At 38.8% G+C, this 24,883-nt stretch overlaps 1 protein-coding gene across 1 annotated transcript in view; it reads left to right on the top strand.

The window, feature by feature from the left end:
• LOC306925180 (B-cell receptor CD22) overlaps window positions 1-24,883 on the top strand; it is a 44,190-nt gene that overhangs the window by 10,746 nt on the left and 8,561 nt on the right. Inside the window, exons 4-7 of the mRNA XM_079503870.1 lie at window positions 1,501-1,761; window positions 3,779-4,057; window positions 5,964-6,060; window positions 22,434-22,523. Of these exons, the coding sequence (XP_079359996.1) occupies window positions 1,501-1,761; window positions 3,779-4,057; window positions 5,964-6,060; window positions 22,434-22,523 (727 nt within the window). The remainder of the gene's footprint in view (window positions 1-1,500; window positions 1,762-3,778; window positions 4,058-5,963; window positions 6,061-22,433; window positions 22,524-24,883) is intronic.

Below are 24,883 nucleotides of genomic sequence, written 5' to 3'. Positions count from 1 at the left end.
CACGTTAGTATAACTGGTAGAATCTCGCACTCATCAGTGCCCATACCCGAGGCGGGGTTGGCGAAAGGGCCTTTCTGTGTGGAGTTTTCATGTTCTCCCCGTGTCCCCTAGGGTAGGTACCCTCACATGTTCTCCCTGTGTCCCCTAGGGTAGGTACCCTCACATGTTCTCCCCGTGTCCCCTAGGGTAGGTACCCTCACATGTTCTCCCTGTGTCCCCTAGGGTAGGTACCCTCACATGTTCTCCCCGTGTCCCCTAGGGTAGGTACCCTCACATGTTCTCCCCGTGTCCCCTAGGGTAGGTACCCTCACATGTTCTCCCTGTGTCCCCTAGGGTAGGTACCCTCACATGTTCTCCCCGTGTCCCCTAGGGTAGGTACCCTCACATGTTCTCCCCGTGTCCCCTAGGGTAGGTACCCTCACACAAAACATGCAGTAATCCTGGTCTCTAAACTGCCTCCCCCTGGCCAGCCAGGGCGCCTGATGGAGGGGAAAGGAACTGGTTGGAATAACGTGTTCCCTCCACGCGCTACGTCCAACCAGGGAAACTCCCCCCTGTCAGGTGTAAAGGAGCAACTTGGACACTCAGGCATGAAGGAAGCATGTCTGTTGCTCTCCCCAGGTTGGCGGAGGGTGTGTAGAGCCCAGGATCACATTAGATAATTGACACAGGGGTGAAAAATGGGTTGCAAAATCGTGGGATAAAAAAAAAAAAAAAAAGATCCGAAGCGCAGACTTGAGAAAGAGCGGCCATCCACAAAATTCACTGAAGATGACTGAGTCAGACTACTAATGTAGTATTAGTACTAATGTACTAATTCACTGAGGATGACTGAGTCAGACTACTAATGTAGTATTAGTACTAATGTACTAATTCACTGAAGATGACTGAGTCAGACTACTAATGTAGTATTAGTACTAATGTACTAATTCACTGAAGATGACTGAGTCAGACTACTAATGTAGTATTAGTACTTATGTACTAATTCACTGAAGATGACTGAGTCAGACTACTAATGTAGTATTAGTACTAATGTACTAATTCACTGAAGATGACTGAGTCAGACTACTAATGTAGTATTAGTACTAATGTACTAATTCACTGAAGATGACTGAGTCAGACTACTAATGACACTGAAGATGACTAGAAAACAGCGGAGAACACTGACGTCACCAAATTTGGAGCGACACTCGCCACCCCCCCCCCCCCCCCCCCCCCCCCCCCCGCGAAAGCAAACTCCACATGCCCCAGCATTTTATTTACCTGCCATAGTGTCAACCCCTTACCCCTGTGTCGGATCGGTGGTTAGACTGGCATATTCGCTGATACCGATATGACCAAATAAGGGCCGATCCGATACTTTTCCGATACCGATACAGTAATTTGAACATATAGAAAGCAACAGACCCGTACACTGCCACTTGCTGGTTCAAGAGAAACTTGACACACACACTGTGTGTGTGTGTGTGTGTGTATGTGTGTGTGTGCGCGCGTTCGCAGACCCCCCGGTAAACGTGAGGGTCTCGTACAACGAGGACGGCGTGAGCGAGGGCGAGGACGTGTCTCTCTCGTGCACCAGCGTGGCCAACCCCCCCGCCCACATCTACCGGTGGTACGGCGCCCCCGGTGGCGCCCTGCGGTACACGGGCCACGTGTACACGCTGTGCCACGTCACCAGGCGCGACGCGGGAGATGTCTACTGCACCGCCACCAACACCGAGGGCCACGGCACCTCCGACACCGTGCGCCTCAGCGTCCTCTGTGAGTCCCCGTGTTAGAGCAGGGGTTCTCAACGTTTTTGGCCGGGGACCCCCGGAAATGCTTTGGCAATGTCTCGGGACCCCCGCCCCGCCCCCTCCCGACCCCCAATATAAATTGACTGCTACAATAACCTTAACCCATTTTGGGTGGGAACCCCTTTTGGTGTTTTAAGCATTATGTTATAATTTAGCTATTGAAAAATAGCAGATCTACAAGCTCATAGCGCGCCACCGAGTGGCGCGCTATGAGCTTGTAGATCTGCTATTTTTGAAAAATCGTGATTTTTTTTTTAATAATTTGGGGACCCCCTAAAATAATTTGGCGACCCCCCGAGGGGTCGCGACCCACGGGTTGAGAACCCCTGTGTTAGAGTATATACGTATTAATAGAGACGTCACCGGATTTCTCCTCCCATCCACTTGCATTAAGTTGCTCAAAAGCGCATGAGGCGAATTCACTCCTCCTTCCCGGGTAAGAACAGAGTGCATTCTGGGATTGATTGGACCAAACTCATGAACGCGCTGCCATTGCACTGAAACAGCGTTCACGTGTCATCATGAACGTGCGCAATGATAGTCAACGGACCAGCGCGTTCATGAGTTTGGCCCAGCGCTGCAATACCAAATTCGGCCACTATGTCCATTTGGCCTCAGGGTTTCCTCCGGGTGCCGTCTCTATTCATATATACTCTAAGGTCCCCGTCCCCCCCCTCTAACCCTAACCCTCTAACCTTAACCCACCAACACCTCCGAAACCGTGCGCCTCAACGTCCTCTGTGAGTCCCCCCCCCCCCCCCACTTTGTAATGCCCAAACGCAACTTCGCCCACGCAACTCCTTGCAACCGAAAGGGTTGCGATTAGTTGCATGTAGTTGCATGAAACCACATTGCCGGCCCGCCGTATACGCAAACTATACGCGACCGCCTGGGGCCCCGGGCCGCCTATAGCCCCCCCCCCCTCAAAGTCATGCATCCAACACGCTTTTGAACTGAGCAGATTGGACCTTCCGTTCCAGAGATAATGGACAAAACATCTTGTAAACTGACACTTTTGCCGATTTTCAATTGACTTATTTTTTTTTCTTTGGTCATTGTCGCCCGTTTTACTGTAATGGCACAGGCTAGGAAGGCTGGACAGCGACAAACGGATACCTGAGTAAAATTCACTTTGAACTGCATCCATTTCACCTCAGACAGATTTGAAGTTTCTCGTTTCAGTATTTAATTTAGATATTGGATTGTTCATGTTAGCTGCCCCGCCCCCTTCCTATACGAACCCATTGTAACTTCAAAGTCCATTTTAACCATGCTAGATTCATAGAAAACACCTGTCCTTGGTTCTAACTTCTGGTGACTGATATTGTCCTTCTAACTTGTGACTCAAAAGGCAATTGAAAAAAAAAAACACGGATATTGTGGAGGACAATATCAGTGTTTTTCAATTGGCTTTTTCGTTTTGTTTTTATATATTCTTGGGGCCAAAATAAATAAATACATTATACATTACATTTATTTTAAATTTAAAAATTAATTAAAAATTTAAAATAAATTTAAAAAATAATTGGGAACAAATGCAGCCCACCCACGTATTAGAAGGCCAATATCAGTCACCAGAACCATGAAGGACACGTGTTTTCAATGAATCTAATAATGGAGTTTGAACTTACATTGACTCCAGAGTCCTGACATGTTTGAAAGTGACATATTAGGGCATTCACTTCTAGTCATTTTTACTAGTCGACTAGTTGCCTAGTCGACTAGTTGTTTAACTACCTATTATGTAAAAAACAAACGAAAAAAGACTTAAATAAACATTTGTACATTTACTAATTTAACTGTGTACATTGGTGACTATAACTATAATCTACCTGATCTTGAGGCCTACAAAATCGGGGGGGAAAAAAACTAGTCAACTAGTACCAACAAGGTCGACTAGTGGATTTACTAGTCGTCAACTAGTCGACTAGTTGCTTAATGCCCTATATGACATATCCCTTTAAGACTTGTCGTCCTGTCAGATCCTCCAGAGATCAAGGCGGGCTCGGCCTGCTCTTCGGACTCGCTGAAGGTCGTGACCTGCGTGTGCATCGTGGACTCCAGGCCCGCCAGTACGATCCACTGGTCTCTCCCCGATGGTCGCCACCATGAGGCCCCGCCCAGCGGCGCAGAGCTGGAGACGCACGGCGTGGTGACCATCGGGACTCTGCAGGTACAGCATGGAGCGCCTGGCCCCGCCCACTGCCACGCCAGAAACTCCCAGGGCAACGCCACCGTCGCCCTGGCCTTTCCCTCCGACGGTAAAACACAACACAACTCAATGATTTAAACTTTATATAACTCTGTGGTGGATATGCACACACAGGACAGTAATAAGTACCACAGACGAAAAACAGTCTAAGTCCAAATTTCAGACTGACCCCTCCACGAAAAGGCCTTGTTGTCCTGAACCCTTATCTATAATTTATATATTATGGATCAATAGTGTGGACTTAGACTGTTATTCGTCTGTGGTACTCACTGTTGTTAATTACATTTATAATTCACTGTGTTCTTGCCCATGTTTAATATGGTTGTTCCTCTTACCATAGGCAGTATTTTCCTTTAATGCAATGCATATATAGTGTGTTACCTTTAAGAGTGAAGAAACACACCTCCGAAGGTTGACGTATTTACCTCTGCGACAAGTTGTCGTTGTTTTCTCTCTGTCTGATTAAAAGGAGTGCCACCATCGTTGGCTTTTCCAATCTGAGAATAAATCTCCTACAACTCAATGATTTAAACGTTATATAACTCAATGCTTTTCTCTCTAATGGTAAAGACAGCCCAATGATTTAAACTATAACGGTAAATTATAACTCAATGATTTACTCTCTAAAACATAACTCAATGATTTAAACTCTAATGGTAAGTATAACTCAATAATTTAAACTCTAATGTTAAAGATAAATCAATGCCACCGTCGCCCTGGCTTTTTCTTCTAACGGTAATGTATATGTGCAAATAATACAATTTAGGCGTTTAGCAGATGCTCTTAATCCAGTAAGCAAGAACACCACAAGTTAGAATACATCAAAAGCATAGCATACTGTACAGTACTTTACAGTACAATACGGTACTGTACACTTTCCATGTGGACCTTGACTTCAAAATAATTTCCTAGTTTAGCATGAGATTTATTTGATACAAGGGGAGTTCAGAGTAGCCTATCCTGCCAAAAGCTATGGACAAACCACGACTCTAAAGCGTAGATAAAGCAGTGGTTGTGTTGTGGGTTGAGGTGTTTAAACAAAAGGTCGTCCCTATACCTCGCGGTTACAATTAGGGATGTGACGATACACTTTTTTCATTCCCGATCCAATCCCGATACCACAAATTCTGTGTTAGCCGATACCGATACTGCGAATACCAATACCTGCAGTGTTGTGATCTGGTGTTGTGTTTATAGCTATCTAGCTATATATCGTGTTGTGTTTATAGCTATCTAGCTATATATATCATGTTGTGTTCATAGCAGACTCCTCACTCGAGTCACATGTGCACTTGCAGTTTGGGCAACTCCAAAGCTAACTCCACATGCCAACATTTTATTGACCTGCCATAGTGTCAACCCCTTCCTTACCTTCCTGTGTTGGATCGCTGGTTAGACTGGCATAGTGTCAACCCCTTCCTTACCCCTGTGTTGGATCGCTGGTTAGACTGGCATAGTGTCAACCCCTTCCTTACCCCTGTGTTGGATCGCTGGTTAGACTGCCATAGTGTCAACCCCTTCCTTACCCCTGTGTCGGATCGCTGGTTAGACTGGCATAGTGTCAACCCCTTCCTTACCCCTGTGTTGGATCGCTGGTTAGACTGGCATAGTGTCAACCCCTTCCTTACCCCTGTGTTGGATCGCTGGTTAGACTGGCATAGTGTCAACCCCTTCCTTACCCCTGTGTTGGATCGCTGGTTAGACTGGCATAGTGTCAACCCCTTCCTTACCCCTGTGTCGGATCGGTGGTCAGACTGGCATATTCACCGATACCGATATGACCCCATATGACCAAATAAGGGCTGACACCGATACTTTCCCGATACCGATACAGTATATCGGGACATCTATAGTTACAATATCAACGCTTCTGATTACTTATAATATGTACTGTAAACATACTTAAACATGTACTGTGTATTGAAGACGTTTTGGTTTCATATATCCCTGCACAGATCATCACTCTCTGATGCTGTACGTTGCGGCTGCCATTGGAGGGCTCTTTGTGTTGGTGGTGATATTCTTAACGGCTCTGGGAGTCACTAAGAAATGGTAAGTTAACAGAGAAATGTTTTCAGTTGATTATATGCTCTGCAGTCATTGGGTAAAGTGCAAACACGTCCAATGGTGTCAAGGAAGCAACCCATTTGAACCCATTTAGACCATGTTGATGATGATGATGTTGGATAGGACATTGTGGAGGGCAGCGATCCAGGAATCCTGAGTTGGTGTTGGCTAGACCTCACTCTCTCGCAGCAACCCACAGACCTGAGGACGATTCTAAAAATTATAAATCCTGACAGTTTTCTGAAAAAACGCATGTTTCTACATCAAACATTTTCATGTCAAGGACCCCCAGAATTATGTGTATTTGGCCGCCGACCCCATCTCAGAATATGTTGTTCCAGGGGACCCCCCCCCCCCCCCCCGAAGTAAAAAAAACGTTCGCTCTGAAAGAATATATATTCAAAGACTTGCGCCACATTTTCACGATTTAAAAAAAATAGCAGATCTTGGTGCCGTGCTACGAGCTTGTAGATCTGCTATTTTGCAATAGCTAAAAGTATAACATAATGCGTTAAAAACACCAAGAGGAGTAGTATAAGAGGGAAGAAGTATCATATTCTTTTGTTCTATATATCTTTTGTTCTATTGTGTGTAATTATTAGACATAATGGACATAATTTCTATAGATTTCTATACATGCTTTGTGTGCTGTTGTCTATAGTATGTACAAAAGAAATCTATTCAGACTCATGTATAAACAAGACTCTTTAGAAAAAGGGTCTTCCTTTTGTGTGTATTTGTGTGCTTATTGTACACTGTTTGTGCATGTGTTTATGGTGTACACTTTCTGTTAATGTGTGACCGTGTCCTGCAGAGAGTGGGATGTTAGAACCGTCTCATGCCTTTTTGTCTCTATTGACAAAAGGCACTCATTAGGATGTCATTGAATTGTAATGTCTGTCTGAGTGAGTGAGTGAGTGAGTGAGTGATCCTATGGAAAGAGGGTCTTTTCTTTTGTGTTATTATTGTGTACACTTTCTGTTAAAGTGTAACCATGGCATGCCTTTTTTTGGCTCTATTGACAAAAGCAACTCATTTGGACTTGTGACGACTCAAAGCCATTGAATTGTAATGTCTGTCTGGCTGAGTGAGTGAGTGTGCGTGCGTGCGTGCATTAATTGCATGGGCTGTCCCCCATGGATTCAGTCTGTCTGTCTGTGTGTGAGAGATGTAAAGGTCAATCTATAGAAAAAGGGCCTTCCTTTTGTATTATTATCCTGTGTATTATGCAGTTTGTGTACACTTTCTGTCTCTGTGGACAAAAGCTACTCATTGGACTTGTTACGACTCAAAGCCCATTGAATGGTAATGCCTGTCTGGCTGAGTGAGTGAGTGTGTGCGTGGATGGAGGCATGTGTGGGTGAGAGCTGTAAAAGACCTTTGGAAGTAGGGTCTTTCTTTTGTTGTATTACCAATAATAGCCTTTCAGGTGTTTGTGTACACTTTCTGTTACACTTTAACAGTCCCGTGCCTTTTTGTCTCTATTGACAAAAAAGCCACTCATATGGACTTGTGACGACGCAAAGCCATTTAATTGTAATGGATAGGTCTGTCTGGCTGAGTGTGCGTGCATTGTAAGGACTGTTCCCCACTTTAGGGGCTCAGTCTGTCTGCCTGTGTCTCACTCATAAAACCTGTGTGTGTGTGTGTGTGTGTGTGTGTGTGTGTGTGTGTGTGTGTGTGTGTGTGTGTGTGTGTGTGTGTGTGTGTGTGTGTGTGTGTGTGTGTGTGTGTGTGTGTGAGAGATGTAAAGGCCAATCTATAGAAAAAGGGGGCTTTCATTGTAATTCATGAACAAAAGCCTTTTGTTATGGATTGGTGACTGCTTAGAACTAATGGACTAATTACTTAATTAGATCTCTCTCTCTCTCTCTCTCTGTGAGCATGTGTTTGTGCGTGCATGGGTGCAGGATGTTTATCCAATAACTTTAGAAATATAATATATATATATAATATAATATTATATATTTATTCCATGGTTAGGCAACAGTGTTAAAACAATGTTCACCCCATAACTCTGAGACATCCTGTGACATAACAGCTGTAACTAGTACTAAAAGTAAAACATTTCGTAAAATACATATAGGGCATGCATGTTTAAAAGTATAATTGACATGATTATGGGCATGTCTTTTAGACCACTAGATTTAGTTAAACAGAACTGTCAAACATTCATGTTTTGACACACTGCAAATAATTACAGTAACTGATGGTCTGCTAACATTTACACATTTTAACCAAATACATGCGTACATGCATACGTACATACATACGTGCATACGTACATACATACATGCATACACGTGTATGCTATTATTATTATGCTTTTTGCATGATTTTATATGACTGGACATGACTATATTCTATACCAAGCACCAACATGATGTTTGTTACATTTATTCAGTACATAAGTCTAACCATTAATCACTGATACCATTTTTTTCTTGTGTTTTAAAGTTACTAAAGTATGTAGAAGTATGAACAAAATGTGTTAGACACACTTTTAAAAAATATACGAAAGTAACAGATCTACAATCTCCCAATGCATCACAATTCACTGTCATTGTTTTATAGAATGCAATGGCAAATTATATTGAATACACACCATACAATTGCAACACCTAGGTAATTCTGCATTATGCTGTATTCTACTGCAATAAGCATGAGCAGAGACCGTTTTTGTTTTCTCTAGTTCTCTAGTTTCTCTGAGACTTGCAAAAGTCACTGAGTCAAGTTTTTTAAAACTGTAGTGTTTATGATAAGTTTATGATATAAATATGCTCACGTAAACAAGTTGAATCATACAACTAGAATCATTATACAAGCTTTATAACATCAGGTGTGTTTTTAACACATTTTGTAAGCCTATGCATACATGCAAATCTACAGTATCATACATATTTTATTCTTACATGTCCCCCGTAGTCCATACTCATACTCCATACACCATACAAACTTAGCTGTAACATTATTCCATGTCTTAATATCTGACAATGTTCATTTCAAATAAAATTATTTTGAAAAATCTATATCCATTATGACAAACCATTAGTATATATATATATTTAGGCTATTGTATGATCTGTCAGTGGTCAGGGGTGGATTAACCCAAGCATTAAATGTGAAGGGTGTGCAACAGGGGCTACAGTAATTAGGCAACTACTGCTAGAAAAGCCATATGCTAGAAATGTTCTCACAATGATTGGTATAGTCTAATTGTATTTGTAGTAGTGTTATGATTAGGCCTAATGATCCAATCCTTGTAGGTAGATCGGTAGCGAGACAAATGTTATGCCTCCTGGTAAAAGTTATACTCCCATTGTAAAGAAACTGTGATACGCACACATGCTATGGTAGAATATCAGCATGTGAATGCTCTTGCATAAGATGGTTAATTACTAAACTAGTGTTTTTCTAGGACATTACAGTAGACCTAACTAATTTCACTTGTAGAAATTCATGAAGAATAAGCCTATAGCCTTTTACTAAAGAACAGGCAATATTTTGAAATAAGGCCTCATTATGTCCATGGCAAGGCATATGACTCAACAAGTTACATTTAGACAGTTTATGCTCAAGAGACAATCTTATTATGATATTGGGTCATAGGCACAGTAGGCATGGTGAATATTAACGGTTGTCTGTATCGTTGAACATAGGTAGTATACCAGCAAGTATAACATAGCATCAGCATGACTACCAGTTATTCAATGCAACCTATTTTTTCCTCTAACTATAGTGTTTTTTAGATAGATGCTAGTCCACATCCATGAACCTCTGCAACAAATTAACTCACAATACCAACAAAACCATTAAAAACATCTACACCTTACACCCTACATCACGAGAATGCAAAACACACGTAACATGCAAATACAGAACAGAATGTTCTGTTACAACCAATGTAATATCAAATAAATTGATACAGATCCTATACAGATCCTAGAAAAAACAAAACTATACCTGCAATCAACACAATGGACCAATACCAGATCACCGAAACATAAGTTCATCACAAATGTATAGTGACACCTACAGTATCATCAATAAGGCACTAACATCAACACCATACAATACATCACAACACCGCAAAATCAAACGTAACATGAAACATGCAAAAATAAAAAGTGCCATCTGACTGACTGCTCTATAGTTCAACAACAACTCTTAAGCCAATGCCTCCAATACACATCCATTAGCAAAAGGCATCGTTATCAAACATAATATTATGAATAGTATGATATAGGCTGCAAAGGCAGCAATATGTATGAATATATATATGTATTATAGCATAGAGGTCCATACTACAATCATATAATACACAAAAACAACTATTGCATATTATTCAGAACCAATACACATCACTACCCAACAGCATAAACACTGTACAACACCAATCAATATTAGCTGTACATCTACACATCATTACGACTAATGAAGTGCTCAACAGTCTAGTTCAACAGCCACTTAATAACAAAGTATGTAAATATCTGAATACTTTGCCTTGGCAACGTAACTGTATATGATTTCTCATATAAAACTAATTTGAAACGAATTGACCGGACTATTTAATTTTAGGTGAACACATTATGGTGCTGAAGTTAAGTAGATATTGTTGGTTATAGGTAATGATGAAGCCTTATGTCCATAGGGGATGAAGACGAGTAAGTAAGTAATAGGTAACGATGGCTATAGGGTATATTGATTGCATGATATTTGATTGATTGACATTTGATAGTTAGATAGACTATAGTCTAGACTACAGGGGTATAAACTATGCTGCTATAGGCATACAAGGATGTATTTGCAGTATATTAAGTATATTTTCGATCCAAAAACTGTAGATAGGGTCTGCACACAAAACACACTGTTTTGTGTTGACAATAACTATTGACAACAACAACCCAACATACTAGTATATATGCAATAGTATCAAGCATATATATATATATATGCTATATATATATATATAGAACGGTTCAACTACGTGCTAATATATATATTTTTTTATAACCTCCTAGAAAAAACTGTATGGTGCATACAAAACACATTAACATCAGCATGTCTGATGGTGCAGTGTGTAAATGTAACAAAGACCATTATAACAGGTTATGTATACACTATGTATACTAAAGTATGTAATACTGATATACCGATGGTTTTCCAAGAATTCAGAAACTACAGTTTAGAAAAACGTGTACACCTAAACCTGCACAAAAACCATACATCCTATAGTGTTTATCGTTTCAACGTTCAGATTATTGATATGTACTAGTTATGTTAACTTAATTAGTTTAAGAATAGCGTTAAAGTGTCAGAGAATAGTTGTGCTGTAACTGTAATTGTAACTTTAAAACCATATGGATTATAATCATATGGATAATAAACTTAGGCTAAAGGATTACTTGGGACAAAAGCTGTCCACTTCAATTATTATTATTATTATTATGTATTATATATATATATAACCTGTAGGCTACTGTCTCTACATTTTCTGTAAGAATCCATGTAATGTACCATCTAGTAAAACTAGACTCATTTTTACACTCATGTTTACACTCATGTTTATGGGTCATATGTTATATGTTGTTCGTACATTCTTCTAGACACTTAAAACTACTATGAGTGTATGATATTGTTGTTTGACAAGAAAGTATGTACATGATCATTTAGTTTACGCAGATATGCTATGCATAACGACTGAATGTTACAATTATCCACCAATGGTGGTTGTTAGTTACAGAATATATCAATTCTTAGTTTCATGAGTTTCAGTACTATACCATAATATTGAAAAACATAGATATTTAAAATCCGTACACTACCGTACAATCCCTAACCCAGGCATATATTATCTACATCTAGACATCTACTCTATGTCTGCGCTACTCTATGCCCCCATAAATTATTCTAAATGTTAGGACTACTTAAAGTAGTTTCATGTTCAGTGTATGCTACATGCTTAAATTATAAATATTACACAATATTGTTCAAAATCATATATGTCTAATAATGAACAAATATTGATACATGTACATATAGAAACCTGCACTATTTAGCGATAACTTTGTTTGAAAATGCTGTTGCATCTTGAATTGTGACATTGTAAATGTACGTATGTAAACAATGAATTGAATAATCAATGAGAGGGTGTGGTGTTTGAGTCAGCTCCCTATTTAAAAGGGTGGTCACAGATCTGCAGTCCTGTAGAGAAAAGACATCTAGCGTTATATGCAGCAGATAAGTTAGGAGATAATTCCTCAAGAAACAACTTTTTTTCTTAAATTTGTATTCCTATAATCAATTTTGTCATGGAGCCTATGGGTAAAGCACGTACCCCTAATGAATCAGTGGAACACCAACCGTTATTGCAGACTGAAACAACCGATGCAGATACAATTACAGTACCTAGGTACAGATCATACAACCCTCTCAAAGTATGGGGGTATAATCCGCCAGAGGACAGCTTTGCCTATACCCCTGATTTCGAAATATATGAAGAGAGAGCGGAGGACGATGTTATGACAGCGGACCCATGCTACATGAACATACCTGTATACAGGCCAAGAGATGATGAGGAGGACCTGGTGGACTCTGATCTGGTGGACTTAATAATCGATACGGATGACGAGTACTATGACCAGAGAGATCCGTTAGATTTGACTACAAGCAAGAAAACTCCTGGACTTTCCGAAAATTCACTACCCATCACAATCCCATCCTCCCCAGCACCGAACTATGAAACACAGAACTATTCCAAACCACCGCCATCCCCTGCAGACTCTGGTGATGAGGATGCAACATCCATTCTAGTTGCATCCAAGGCCTGTATCTCGGAGTCTGCTTTACCTACAGTCAAAACGAATTGGCTGAAACACAAAACTAGCTGGATGAAACCCAAAACTAACTGGATGAACAGAATGGAGGACATTCTTCAGGTCCCCACATACGGAATGGGTCGCATGAATGTTAAAGATATAAAGATTGCATTAAAGTTATGGGATATCGAAAACGAACAGAAAAATAGAGATTCACATGAAGGGACATAGGGAATAATAGATATTAATGTAATAGACTTAGTGTAAAAACTACTAAAAGTCATTGATTTGTAAAATAATGAGGTAATATTGAACTGTGTACTACATGATTTAATATGGATATCTGTGTCTATTAAATGTTTCTTGCTAAATAAAAAAATATCAAATACATATTCTTCCTCTTTTTTTATTACGTGTTGTTACCCATGTTAAATTCTAGTTAGATTCTGACAATGTAATGCAGGTACTAACTTGGTAAGGCTATGTCACTGTGGGAGTGGACCTAAAAACGCAGAATGCAAAATTTGTGCTATGACTAATATGACTATTGTGCATGTACACGAACAGAAAAACAGGTATATATTATCTACATCTAGACATCTACTCTATGTATGCACACCATGTATGTAGTAAAAATGATAACAAAATATACATTTTTATGATTACATATTTATTATCATTACATATTCAAGAATGAACACAGCATTCATTATTATTATTCATATGTATCATTGTCATGATGATCATGGATTAGCAGCCACCGAAGTATCAGCTACTCTTCCTGGGGTCCACAACAAACAAGTGAAACAATACACACAGTGTAACACAACAATAACCGTATCATCATATTCAGCGTCTTCGTCCGTATCCCCAGTACTGGTGGGATTCCACCATGATGGTGCCTCATACACAACCCGCCGAGGGTCCATCCACCAAGCTTTGTCTCCTCCACTTGAGCTGGATTCGCACACTGAAAAAGTAGAGTCCTCCATGGTGAATGGTGATATCACAATTATACACAGAGTATAAGGTAGAGGTTGCGGAGTGAGTCTTTTTACCTATAGTGTAGGAGGGGTGGGCTTAGTAGCTGCATCATTTTGGTGTTGGTGCGTCAGTTTCCAGGCTGTCATCAGGCATTGAGAATAATGTAGCTCCCGCAGGTTTTGCGAGATCGATACCAGTATGCCTATTAGGTATATAATCACCAAATGAAATCCCTGTACGGACTCTAGGTCCAGGACATGCGCTGCAATCCACACGCCTCTGTTTTACACGAGGACAATCCCCCGAATACCCTGAATCTACACGATTGAAGCCTCTAATCCGTTCTTCCATCAAAGCTATCTTTCGGCTCTCTTTAGTTGCTTTGAAAAAAACAGTACCTTCCCTTAACACATGCCTTAGAATACCTAAATCGTCCAAACCAACGGATAGTTGGATTGGAAAGTATTTTTCTTTCTCCATTATAGATTTAGGAAATTCAAAAAGAGTATGGCCTTGAGATTTGTATCTCACTAACAGCCATAGTTTTGACCTAGAACAGTCAACGATGAAGCCCTCATCATCACTACGAGCTGGTATTGTATCATCCACGCGCACCCTTCGAGATGGTTTGACATAGGCAGGGTTTAGCTTCTGCTCCAACTGCAGATAATTGCAGAAGTCCAAAATACCATTTACCAAACTCTCAAATTCAGATTCATAGACTCGTATGTAAGGCAATCTGTCTTCAAAGATACTGTCCCCTGAGTCCAATGTATAGAGTTCAATATATGGATAATTCTTGAACTGAAAAAAAGACAACCGTATTTTCCGCCTGTCCGATAAAGCCCAAACTTTTCTATCCTCATCCTCATAGCTCAGACCGGTAGAGCACATATTTTCTTTCTTTCTTTCTTTTTCTTTCTTTCTTTGGGACAGCTCGTGTCTAGGCTTACTCACTCATGCTGGGGCCCCTGTCCCCGCAGTATTTAACACCATGTCTCAGAGAGGCGGAGCCTTCTAAGAATAACTCCTTTTGTTATTCATGGTTATTACCTTTGAGGTCATACTGTGTGATAGTATAATAATGAACAAATCTTGTTTCACGAGAAACATGTCATGGCCTATAATATTTACATGTAATAGTTAGTAATAGTCATGTTTTTAATAGTTTAATAGTTCAATACTATTAGTATGCTATCATTGAGTCATTGAGTACACATGTGTAGTGTAAAACCAATACACTAATTCACTGATACAGAGATTAATGTACTAATGTTACTTTAATAGACAATTGTAGATAATTGTTCATGCACAATAGTCATATTAGTCATAGCACAAATTTTGCATTCTGCGTTTTTAGGTCCACTCCCACAGTGACATAGCCTTACCAAGTTAGTACCTGCATTACATTGTCAGAATCTAACTAGAATTTAACATGGGTAACAACACGTAATAAAAAAAGAGGAAGAATATGTATTTGATATTTTTTTATTTAGCAAGAAACATTTAATAGACACAGATATCCATATTAAATCATGTAGTACACAGTTCAATATTACCTCATTATTTTACAAATCAATGACTTTTAGTAGTTTTTACACTAAGTCTATTACATTAATATCTATTATTCCCTATGTCCCTTCATGTGAATCTCTATTTTTCTGTTCGTTTTCGATATCCCATAACTTTAATGCAATCTTTATATCTTTAACATTCATGCGACCCATTCCGTATGTGGGGACCTGAAGAATGTCCTCCATTCTGTTCATCCAGTTAGTTTTGGGTTTCATCCAGCTAGTTTTGTGTTTCAGCCAATTCGTTTTGACTGTAGGTAAAGCAGACTCCGAGATACAGGCCTTGGATGCAACTAGAATGGATGTTGCATCCTCATCACCAGAGTCTGCAGGGGATGGCGGTGGTTTGGAATAGTTCTGTGTTTCATAGTTCGGTGCTGGGGAGGATGGGATTGTGATGGGTAGTGAATTTTCGGAAAGTCCAGGAGTTTTCTTGCTTGTAGTCAAATCTAACGGATCTCTCTGGTCATAGTACTCGTCATCCGTATCGATTATTAAGTCCACCAGATCAGAGTCCACCAGGTCCTCCTCATCATCTCTTGGCCTGTATACAGGTATGTTCATGTAGCATGGGTCCGCTGTCATAACATCGTCCTCCGCTCTCTCTTCATATATTTCGAAATCAGGGGTATAGGCAAAGCTGTCCTCTGGCGGATTATACCCCCATACTTTGAGAGGGTTGTATGATCTGTACCTAGGTACTGTAATTGTATCTGCATCGGTTGTTTCAGTCTGCAATAACGGTTGGTGTTCCACTGATTCATTAGGGGTACGTGCTTTACCCATAGGCTCCATGACAAAATTGATTATAGGAATACAAATTTAAGAAAAAAAGTTGTTTCTTGAGGAATTATCTCCTAACTTATCTGCTGCATATAACGCTAGATGTCTTTTCTCTACAGGACTGCAGATCTGTGACCACCCTTTTAAATAGGGAGCTGACTCAAACACCACACCCTCTCATTGATTATTCAATTCATTGTTTACATACGTACATTTACAATGTCACAATTCAAGATGCAACAGCATTTTCAAACAAAGTTATCGCTAAATAGTGCAGGTTTCTATATGTACATGTATCAATATTTGTTCATTATTAGACATATATGATTTTGAACAATATTGTGTAATATTTATAATTTAAGCATGTAGCATACACTGAACATGAAACTACTTTAAGTAGTCCTAACATTTAGAATAATTTATGGGGGCATAGAGTAGCGCAGACATAGAGTAGATGTCTAGATGTAGATAATATATGCCTGGGTTAGGGATTGTACGGTAGTGTACGGATTTTAAATATCTATGTTTTTCAATATTATGGTATAGTACTGAAACTCATGAAACTAAGAATTGATATATTCTGTAACTAACAACCACCATTGGTGGATAATTGTAACATTCAGTCGTTATGCATAGCATATCTGCGTAAACTAAATGATCATGTACATACTTTCTTGTCAAACAACAATATCATACACTCATAGTAGTTTTAAGTGTCTAGAAGAATGTACGAACAACATATAACATATGACCCATAAACATGAGTGTAAACATGAGTGTAAAAATGAGTCTAGTTTTACTAGATGGTACATTACATGGATTCTTACAGAAAATGTAGAGACAGTAGCCTACAGGTTATATATATATATAATACATAATAATAATAATAATAATTGAAGTGGACAGCTTTTGTCCCAAGTAATCCTTTAGCCTAAGTTTATTATCCATATGATTATAATCCATATGGTTTTAAAGTTACAATTACAGTTACAGCACAACTATTCTCTGACACTTTAACGCTATTCTTAAACTAATTAAGTTAACATAACTAGTACATATCAATAATCTGAACGTTGAAACGATAAACACTATAGGATGTATGGTTTTTGTGCAGGTTTAGGTGTACACGTTTTTCTAAACTGTAGTTTCTGAATTCTTGGAAAACCATCGGTATATCAGTATTACATACTTTAGTATACATAGTGTATACATAACCTGTTATAATGGTCTTTGTTACATTTACACACTGCACCATCAGACATGCTGATGTTAATGTGTTTTGTATGCACCATACAGTTTTTTCTAGGAGGTTATAAAAAAATATATATATTAGCACGTAGTTGAACCGTTCTATATATATATATATAGCATATATATATATATATGCTTGATACTATTGCATATATACTAGTATGTTGGGTTGTTGTTGTCAATAGTTATTGTCAACACAAAACAGTGTGTTTTGTGTGCAGACCCTATCTACAGTTTTTGGATCGAAAATATACTTAATATACTGCAAATACATCCTTGTATGCCTATAGCAGCATAGTTTATACCCCTGTAGTCTAGACTATAGTCTATCTAACTATCAAATGTCAATCAATCAAATATCATGCAATCAATATACCCTATAGCCATCGTTACCTATTACTTACTTACTCGTCTTCATCCCCTATGGACATAAGGCTTCATCATTACCTATAACCAACAATATCTACTTAACTTCAGCACCATAATGTGTTCACCTAAAATTAAATAGTCCGGTCAATTCGTTTCAAATTAGTTTTATATGAGAAATCATATACAGTTACGTTGCCAAGGCAAAGTATTCAGATATTTACATACTTTGTTATTAAGTGGCTGTTGAACTAGACTGTTGAGCACTTCATTAGTCGTAATGATGTGTAGATGTACAGCTAATATTGATTGGTGTTGTACAGTGTTTATGCTGTTGGGTAGTGATGTGTATTGGTTCTGAATAATATGCAATAGTTGTTTTTGTGTATTATATGATTGTAGTATGGACCTCTATGCTATAATACATATATATATTCATACATATTGCTGCCTTTGCAGCCTATATCATACTATTCATAATATTATGTTTGATAACGATGCCTTTTGCTAATGGATGTGTATTGGAGGCATTGGCTTAAGAGTTGTTGTTGAACTATAGAGCAGTCAGTCAGATGGCACTTTTTATTTTTGCATGTTTCATGTTACGTTTGATTTTGCGGTGTTGTGATGTATTGTATGGTGTTGATGTTAGTGCCTTATTGATGATACTGTAGGTGTCACTATACATTTGTGATGAACTTATGTTTCGGTGATCTGGTATTGGTCCATTGTGTTGATTGCAGGTATAGTTTTGTTTTTTCTAGGATCTGTATAGGATCTGTATCAATTTATTTGATATTACATTGGTTGTAACAGAACATTCTGTTCTGTATTTGCATGTTACGTGTGTTTTGCATTCTCGTGATGTAGGGTGTAAGGTGTAGATGTTTTTAATGGTTTTGTTGGTATTGTGAGTTAATTTGTTGCAGAGGTTCATGGATGTGGACTAGCATCTATCTAAAAAACACTATAGTTAGAGGAAAAAATAGGTTGCATTGAATAACTGGTAGTCATGCTGATGCTATGTTATACTTGCTGGTATACTACCTATGTTCAACGATACAGACAACCGTTAATATTCACCATGCCTACTGTGCCTATGACCCAATATCATAATAAGATTGTCTCTTGAGCATAAACTGTCTAAATGTAACTTGTTGAGTCATATGCCTTGCCATGGACATAATGAGGCCTTATTTCAAAATATTGCCTGTTCTTTAGTAAAAGGCTATAGGCTTATTCTTCATGAATTTCTACAAGTGAAATTAGTTAGGTCTACTGTAATGTCCTAGAAAAACACTAGTTTAGTAATTAACCATCTTATGCAAGAGCATTCACATGCTGATATTCTACCATAGCATGTGTGCGTATCACAGTTTCTTTACAATGGGAGTATAACTTTTACCAGGAGGCATAACATTTGTCTCGCTACCGATCTACCTACAAGGATTGGATCATTAGGCCTAATCATAACACTACTACAAATACAATTAGACTATACCAATCATTGTGAGAACATTTCTAGCATATGGCTTTTCTAGCAGTAGTTGCCTAATTACTGTAGCCCCTGTTGCACACCCTTCACATATAATGCTTGGGTTAATCCACCCCTGACCACTGACAGATCATACAATAGCCTAAATATATATATATACTAATGGTTTGTCATAATGGATATAGATTTTTCAAAATAATTTTATTTGAAATGAACATTGTCAGATATTAAGACATGGAATAATGTTACAGCTAAGTTTGTATGGTGTATGGAGTATGAGTATGGACTACGGGGGACATGTAAGAATAAAATATGTATGATACTGTAGATTTGCATGTATGCATAGGCTTACAAAATGTGTTAAAAACACACCTGATGTTATAAAGCTTGTATAATGATTCTAGTTGTATGATTCAACTTGTTTACGTGAGCATATTTATATCATAAACTTATCATAAACACTACAGTTTTAAAAAACTTGACTCAGTGACTTTTGCAAGTCTCAGAGAAACTAGAGAACTAGAGAAAACAAAAACGGTCTCTGCTCATGCTTATTGCAGTAGAATACAGCATAATGCAGAATGACCTAGGTGTTGCAATTGTATGGTGTGTATTCAATATAATTTGCCATTGCATTCTATAAAACAATGACAGTGAATTGTGATGCATTGGGAGATTGTAGATCTGTTACTTTCGTATATTTTTTAAAAGTGTGTCTAACACATTTTGTTCATACTTCTACATACTTTAGTAACTTTAAAACACAAGAAAAAAATGGTATCAGTGATTAATGGTTAGACTTATGTACTGAATAAATGTAACAAACATCATGTTGGTGCTTGGTATAGAATATAGTCATGTCCAGTCATATAAAATCATGCAAAAAGCATAATAATAATAGCATACACGTGTATGCATGTATGTATGTACGTATGCACGTATGTATGTACGTATGCATGTACGCATGTATTTGGTTAAAATGTGTAAATGTTAGCAGACCATCAGTTACTGTAATTATTTGCAGTGTGTCAAAACATGAATGTTTGACAGTTCTGTTTAACTAAATCTAGTGGTCTAAAAGACATGCCCATAATCATGTCAATTATACTTTTAAACATGCATGCCCTATATGTATTTTACGAAATGTTTTACTTTTAGTACTAGTTACAGCTGTTATGTCACAGGATGTCTCAGAGTTATGGGGTGAACATTGTTTTAACACTGTTGCCTAACCATGGAATAAATATATAATATTATATTATATATATATATTATATTTCTAAAGTTATTGGATAAACATCCTGCACCCATGCACGCACAAACACATGCTCACAGAGAGAGAGAGAGAGAGAGATCTAATTAAGTAATTAGTCCATTAGTTCTAAGCAGTCACCAATCCATAACAAAAGGCTTTTGTTCATGAATTACAATGAAAGCCCCCTTTTTCTATAGATTGGCCTTTACATCTCACACACACACACACACACACACACACACACACACACACACACACACACACACACACACACACACACACACACACACACACACACACACACACACACACACAGGTTTTATGAGTGAGACACAGGCAGACAGACTGAGCCCCTAAAGTGGGGAACAGTCCTTACAATGCACGCACACTCAGCCAGACAGACCTATCCATTACAATTAAATGGCTTTGCGTCGTCACAAGTCCATATGAGTGGCTTTTTTGTCAATAGAGACAAAAAGGCACGGGACTGTTAAAGTGTAACAGAAAGTGTACACAAACACCTGAAAGGCTATTATTGGTAATACAACAAAAGAAAGACCCTACTTCCAAAGGTCTTTTACAGCTCTCACCCACACATGCCTCCATCCACGCACACACTCACTCACTCAGCCAGACAGGCATTACCATTCAATGGGCTTTGAGTCGTAACAAGTCCAATGAGTAGCTTTTGTCCACAGAGACAGAAAGTGTACACAAACTGCATAATACACAGGATAATAATACAAAAGGAAGGCCCTTTTTCTATAGATTGACCTTTACATCTCTCACACACAGACAGACAGACTGAATCCATGGGGGACAGCCCATGCAATTAATGCACGCACGCACGCACACTCACTCACTCAGCCAGACAGACATTACAATTCAATGGCTTTGAGTCGTCACAAGTCCAAATGAGTTGCTTTTGTCAATAGAGCCAAAAAAAGGCATGCCATGGTTACACTTTAACAGAAAGTGTACACAATAATAACACAAAAGAAAAGACCCTCTTTCCATAGGATCACTCACTCACTCACTCACTCACTCAGACAGACATTACAATTCAATGACATCCTAATGAGTGCCTTTTGTCAATAGAGACAAAAAGGCATGAGACGGTTCTAACATCCCACTCTCTGCAGGACACGGTCACACATTAACAGAAAGTGTACACCATAAACACATGCACAAACAGTGTACAATAAGCACACAAATACACACAAAAGGAAGACCCTTTTTCTAAAGAGTCTTGTTTATACATGAGTCTGAATAGATTTCTTTTGTACATACTATAGACAACAGCACACAAAGCATGTATAGAAATCTATAGAAATTATGTCCATTATGTCTAATAATTACACACAATAGAACAAAAGATATATAGAACAAAAGAATATGATACTTCTTCCCTCTTATACTACTAAGAGGGGTTCCCTTTTGGGTAGTTCACCAAAAAAAAATGACTAATAATTACACTAGTGCTGATTTTGACAGTACATTTTGATTTAGTTTTAGTCATAGTCTTTTGAATAAAGTGTAATTTAGTTTCAGTCATAACTTTAGTAATCTGAAAAGAGACTAAATGTACAGTTGATTCAGTCGACTAAAATGTGCCTATAGTTTTACACTTTGGAAATGCAAATAATTAATGTTGCGAATTATTTGAAAAAAGCAGATCTACAAGCTCACAGACCTGCTATTCTGGAACCCCTGGGGGTCCCCTGGGGGTCCCCGGACCCCACTTTGAGAACCACTGCTCTCTAGATTACTCTTGTTGATTTTTTTATGTATTTGTATTTATTTATTTTCTGTTAATGTGCATTATTTGCCAGCAGGGGGAGCCGTGGTAACCAGCAGACAGCCAGCATGCACGGCATGAATGAAACCAAATCTACAGAGCAACATCCACCAGCGCCAAGACGGTTAACTTTATACTTTATTACAATATCCACCTGCACCAAGAATCAACTTTATACTTTATTACAATATCACCTGCGCCAAGACGGTTAACTTTATACTTTATTACAATATCACCCTGTACTGTACCAAGATTTAACTTTATACTTTATTACAATATCACCCTGTACTGTACCAAGATTTAACTTTATACTTTATTACAATATCACCCTGTACTGTACCAAGATTTAACTTTATATTTTATTACAATATCACCTGTACCAATATTGTAATATTGTACACCTGTACCAATATTTATGCATGCACCTCCTGGTACCACAGCACCTCAAAGGCCCTTAAAACTAGGCTCCAGACTTCCCAAAACAAACTGGTCAGGCTCCTACTTGGCCTCACCCCCCGAACCCACCTCACCCCTGCCCACTTTGACAGGCTGGAATGGCTTAGGGTCGACGACAGAGTACAGCATCTTGCAATGGGTCTGGTCCACAAGATTCGATACACCACCAAGATACCCATGTACCTGTCTAAATACTTCCTTAATGTTAACAAAGTCCACACCCACAACACCAGAGGGAGTGCAACGAACCATGTACAACCCAGATTCGGCACAAACAAGGGACTAAATTATTTTCGCTCCTATGCCACCAAAATGTGGAACGCCCTACCAACAGTCATTAAGACATGCAAATCCCTTGACTCCTTCAAAACCACTCTCAAAGGGCACCTACGGATGGCTGCAATTCGAAACTGGCCCCCGTAAAATCTGAATACCCCCCCCCCCCCCCTTTTCCCTCACTGTATATGTTTCTACAAGCTACGAGCTTGTAGGTCTGCTATTTTTGTAAAATCGAAGAACGACTGACATAGAAACATAGCTTTTTCAGAAAACTGTCAGGATGTAGAAGACATTTTTTTAATCTGATCTCAGGTCAAAATGGGTTAATATGAGTTTCTCTGTAGGAAAGAGGCAGTGACTGACAGCATGGTATCATGTCTTTATGATGTGTTTCTCTGTAGGAAAGAGGCAGTGACTGACAGCATGGTATCATGTCTTTATGATGTGTTTCTCTGTAGGAAAGAGGCAGTGACTGACAGCATGGTATCATGTCTTTATGATGTGTTTCTCTAGGAAAGAGGCAGTGACTGACAGCATGGTATCATGTCTTTATGATGTGTTTCTCTAGGAAAGAGGCAGTGACTGACAGCATGGTATCATGTCTGTATTAATGTGTTTCTCTAGGAAAGAGGCAGTGACTGACAGCATGGTATCATGTTTTTATTAATGTGTTTCTCTAGGAAAGAGGCAGTGACTGACAGCATGGTATCATGTCTATATTAATGTGTTTCTCTAGGAAAGAGGCAGTGACTGACAGCATGGTATCATGTCTATATTAATGTGTTTCTCCAGGAAAGAGGCAGTGACTGACAGCATGGTATCATGTCTATATTAATGTGTTTCTCTAGGAAAGAGGCAGTGACTGACAGCATGGTATCATGTCTATATTAATGTGTTTCTCCAGGAAAGAGGCAGTGACTGACAGCATGGTATCATGTCTTTATTAATGTGTTTCTCTCTAGGAAAGAGGCAGTGACTGACAGCATGGTATCATGTCTTTATTAATGTGTTTCTAAAGGAAAGAGGCAGTGACTGACAGCATGGTATCATGTCTATATTAATGTGTTTCTAAAGGAAAGAGGCAGTGACTGACAGCATGGTATCATGTCTATATTAATGTGTTTCTAAAGGAAAGAGGCAGTGACTGACAGCATGGTATCATGTCTATATTAATGTGTTTCTCCAGGAAAGAGGCAGTGACTGACAGCATGGTATCATGTCTTTATTAATGTGTTTCTCTCTAGGAAAGAGGCAGTGACTGACAGCATGGTATCATGTCTTTATTAATGTGTTTCTAAAGGAAAGAGGCAGTGACTGACAGCATGGTATCATGTCTATATTAATGTGTTTCTAAAGGAAAGAGGCAGTGACTGACAGCATGGTATCATGTCTATATTAATGTGTTTCTCCAGGAAAGAGGCAGTGACTGACAGCATGGTATCATGTCTTTATTAATGTGTTTCTCTCTAGGAAAGAGGCAGTGACTGACAGCATGGTATCATGTCTATATTAATGTGTTTCTCAAGGAAAGAGGCAGTGACTGACAGCATGGTATCATGTCTTTATTAATGTGTTTCTCTAGGAAAGAGGCAGTGACTGACAGCATGGTATCATGTCTATATTAATGTGTTTCTCTAGGAAAGAGGCAGTGACTGACAGCATGGTATCATGTCTATATTAATGTGTTTCTAAAGGAAAGAGGCAGTGACTGACAGCATGGTATCATGTCTTTATGATGTGTTTCTAAAG

The sequence above is a fragment of the Electrona antarctica genome, assembly GCF_951216825.1.
Source record: "Electrona antarctica genome assembly, chromosome: 6".
Taxonomy (NCBI): domain Eukaryota; kingdom Metazoa; phylum Chordata; class Actinopteri; order Myctophiformes; family Myctophidae; genus Electrona; species Electrona antarctica.
Note: the sequence above shows the minus strand (reverse complement) of the source record. Positions and strands in the feature narration are given on the sequence as shown.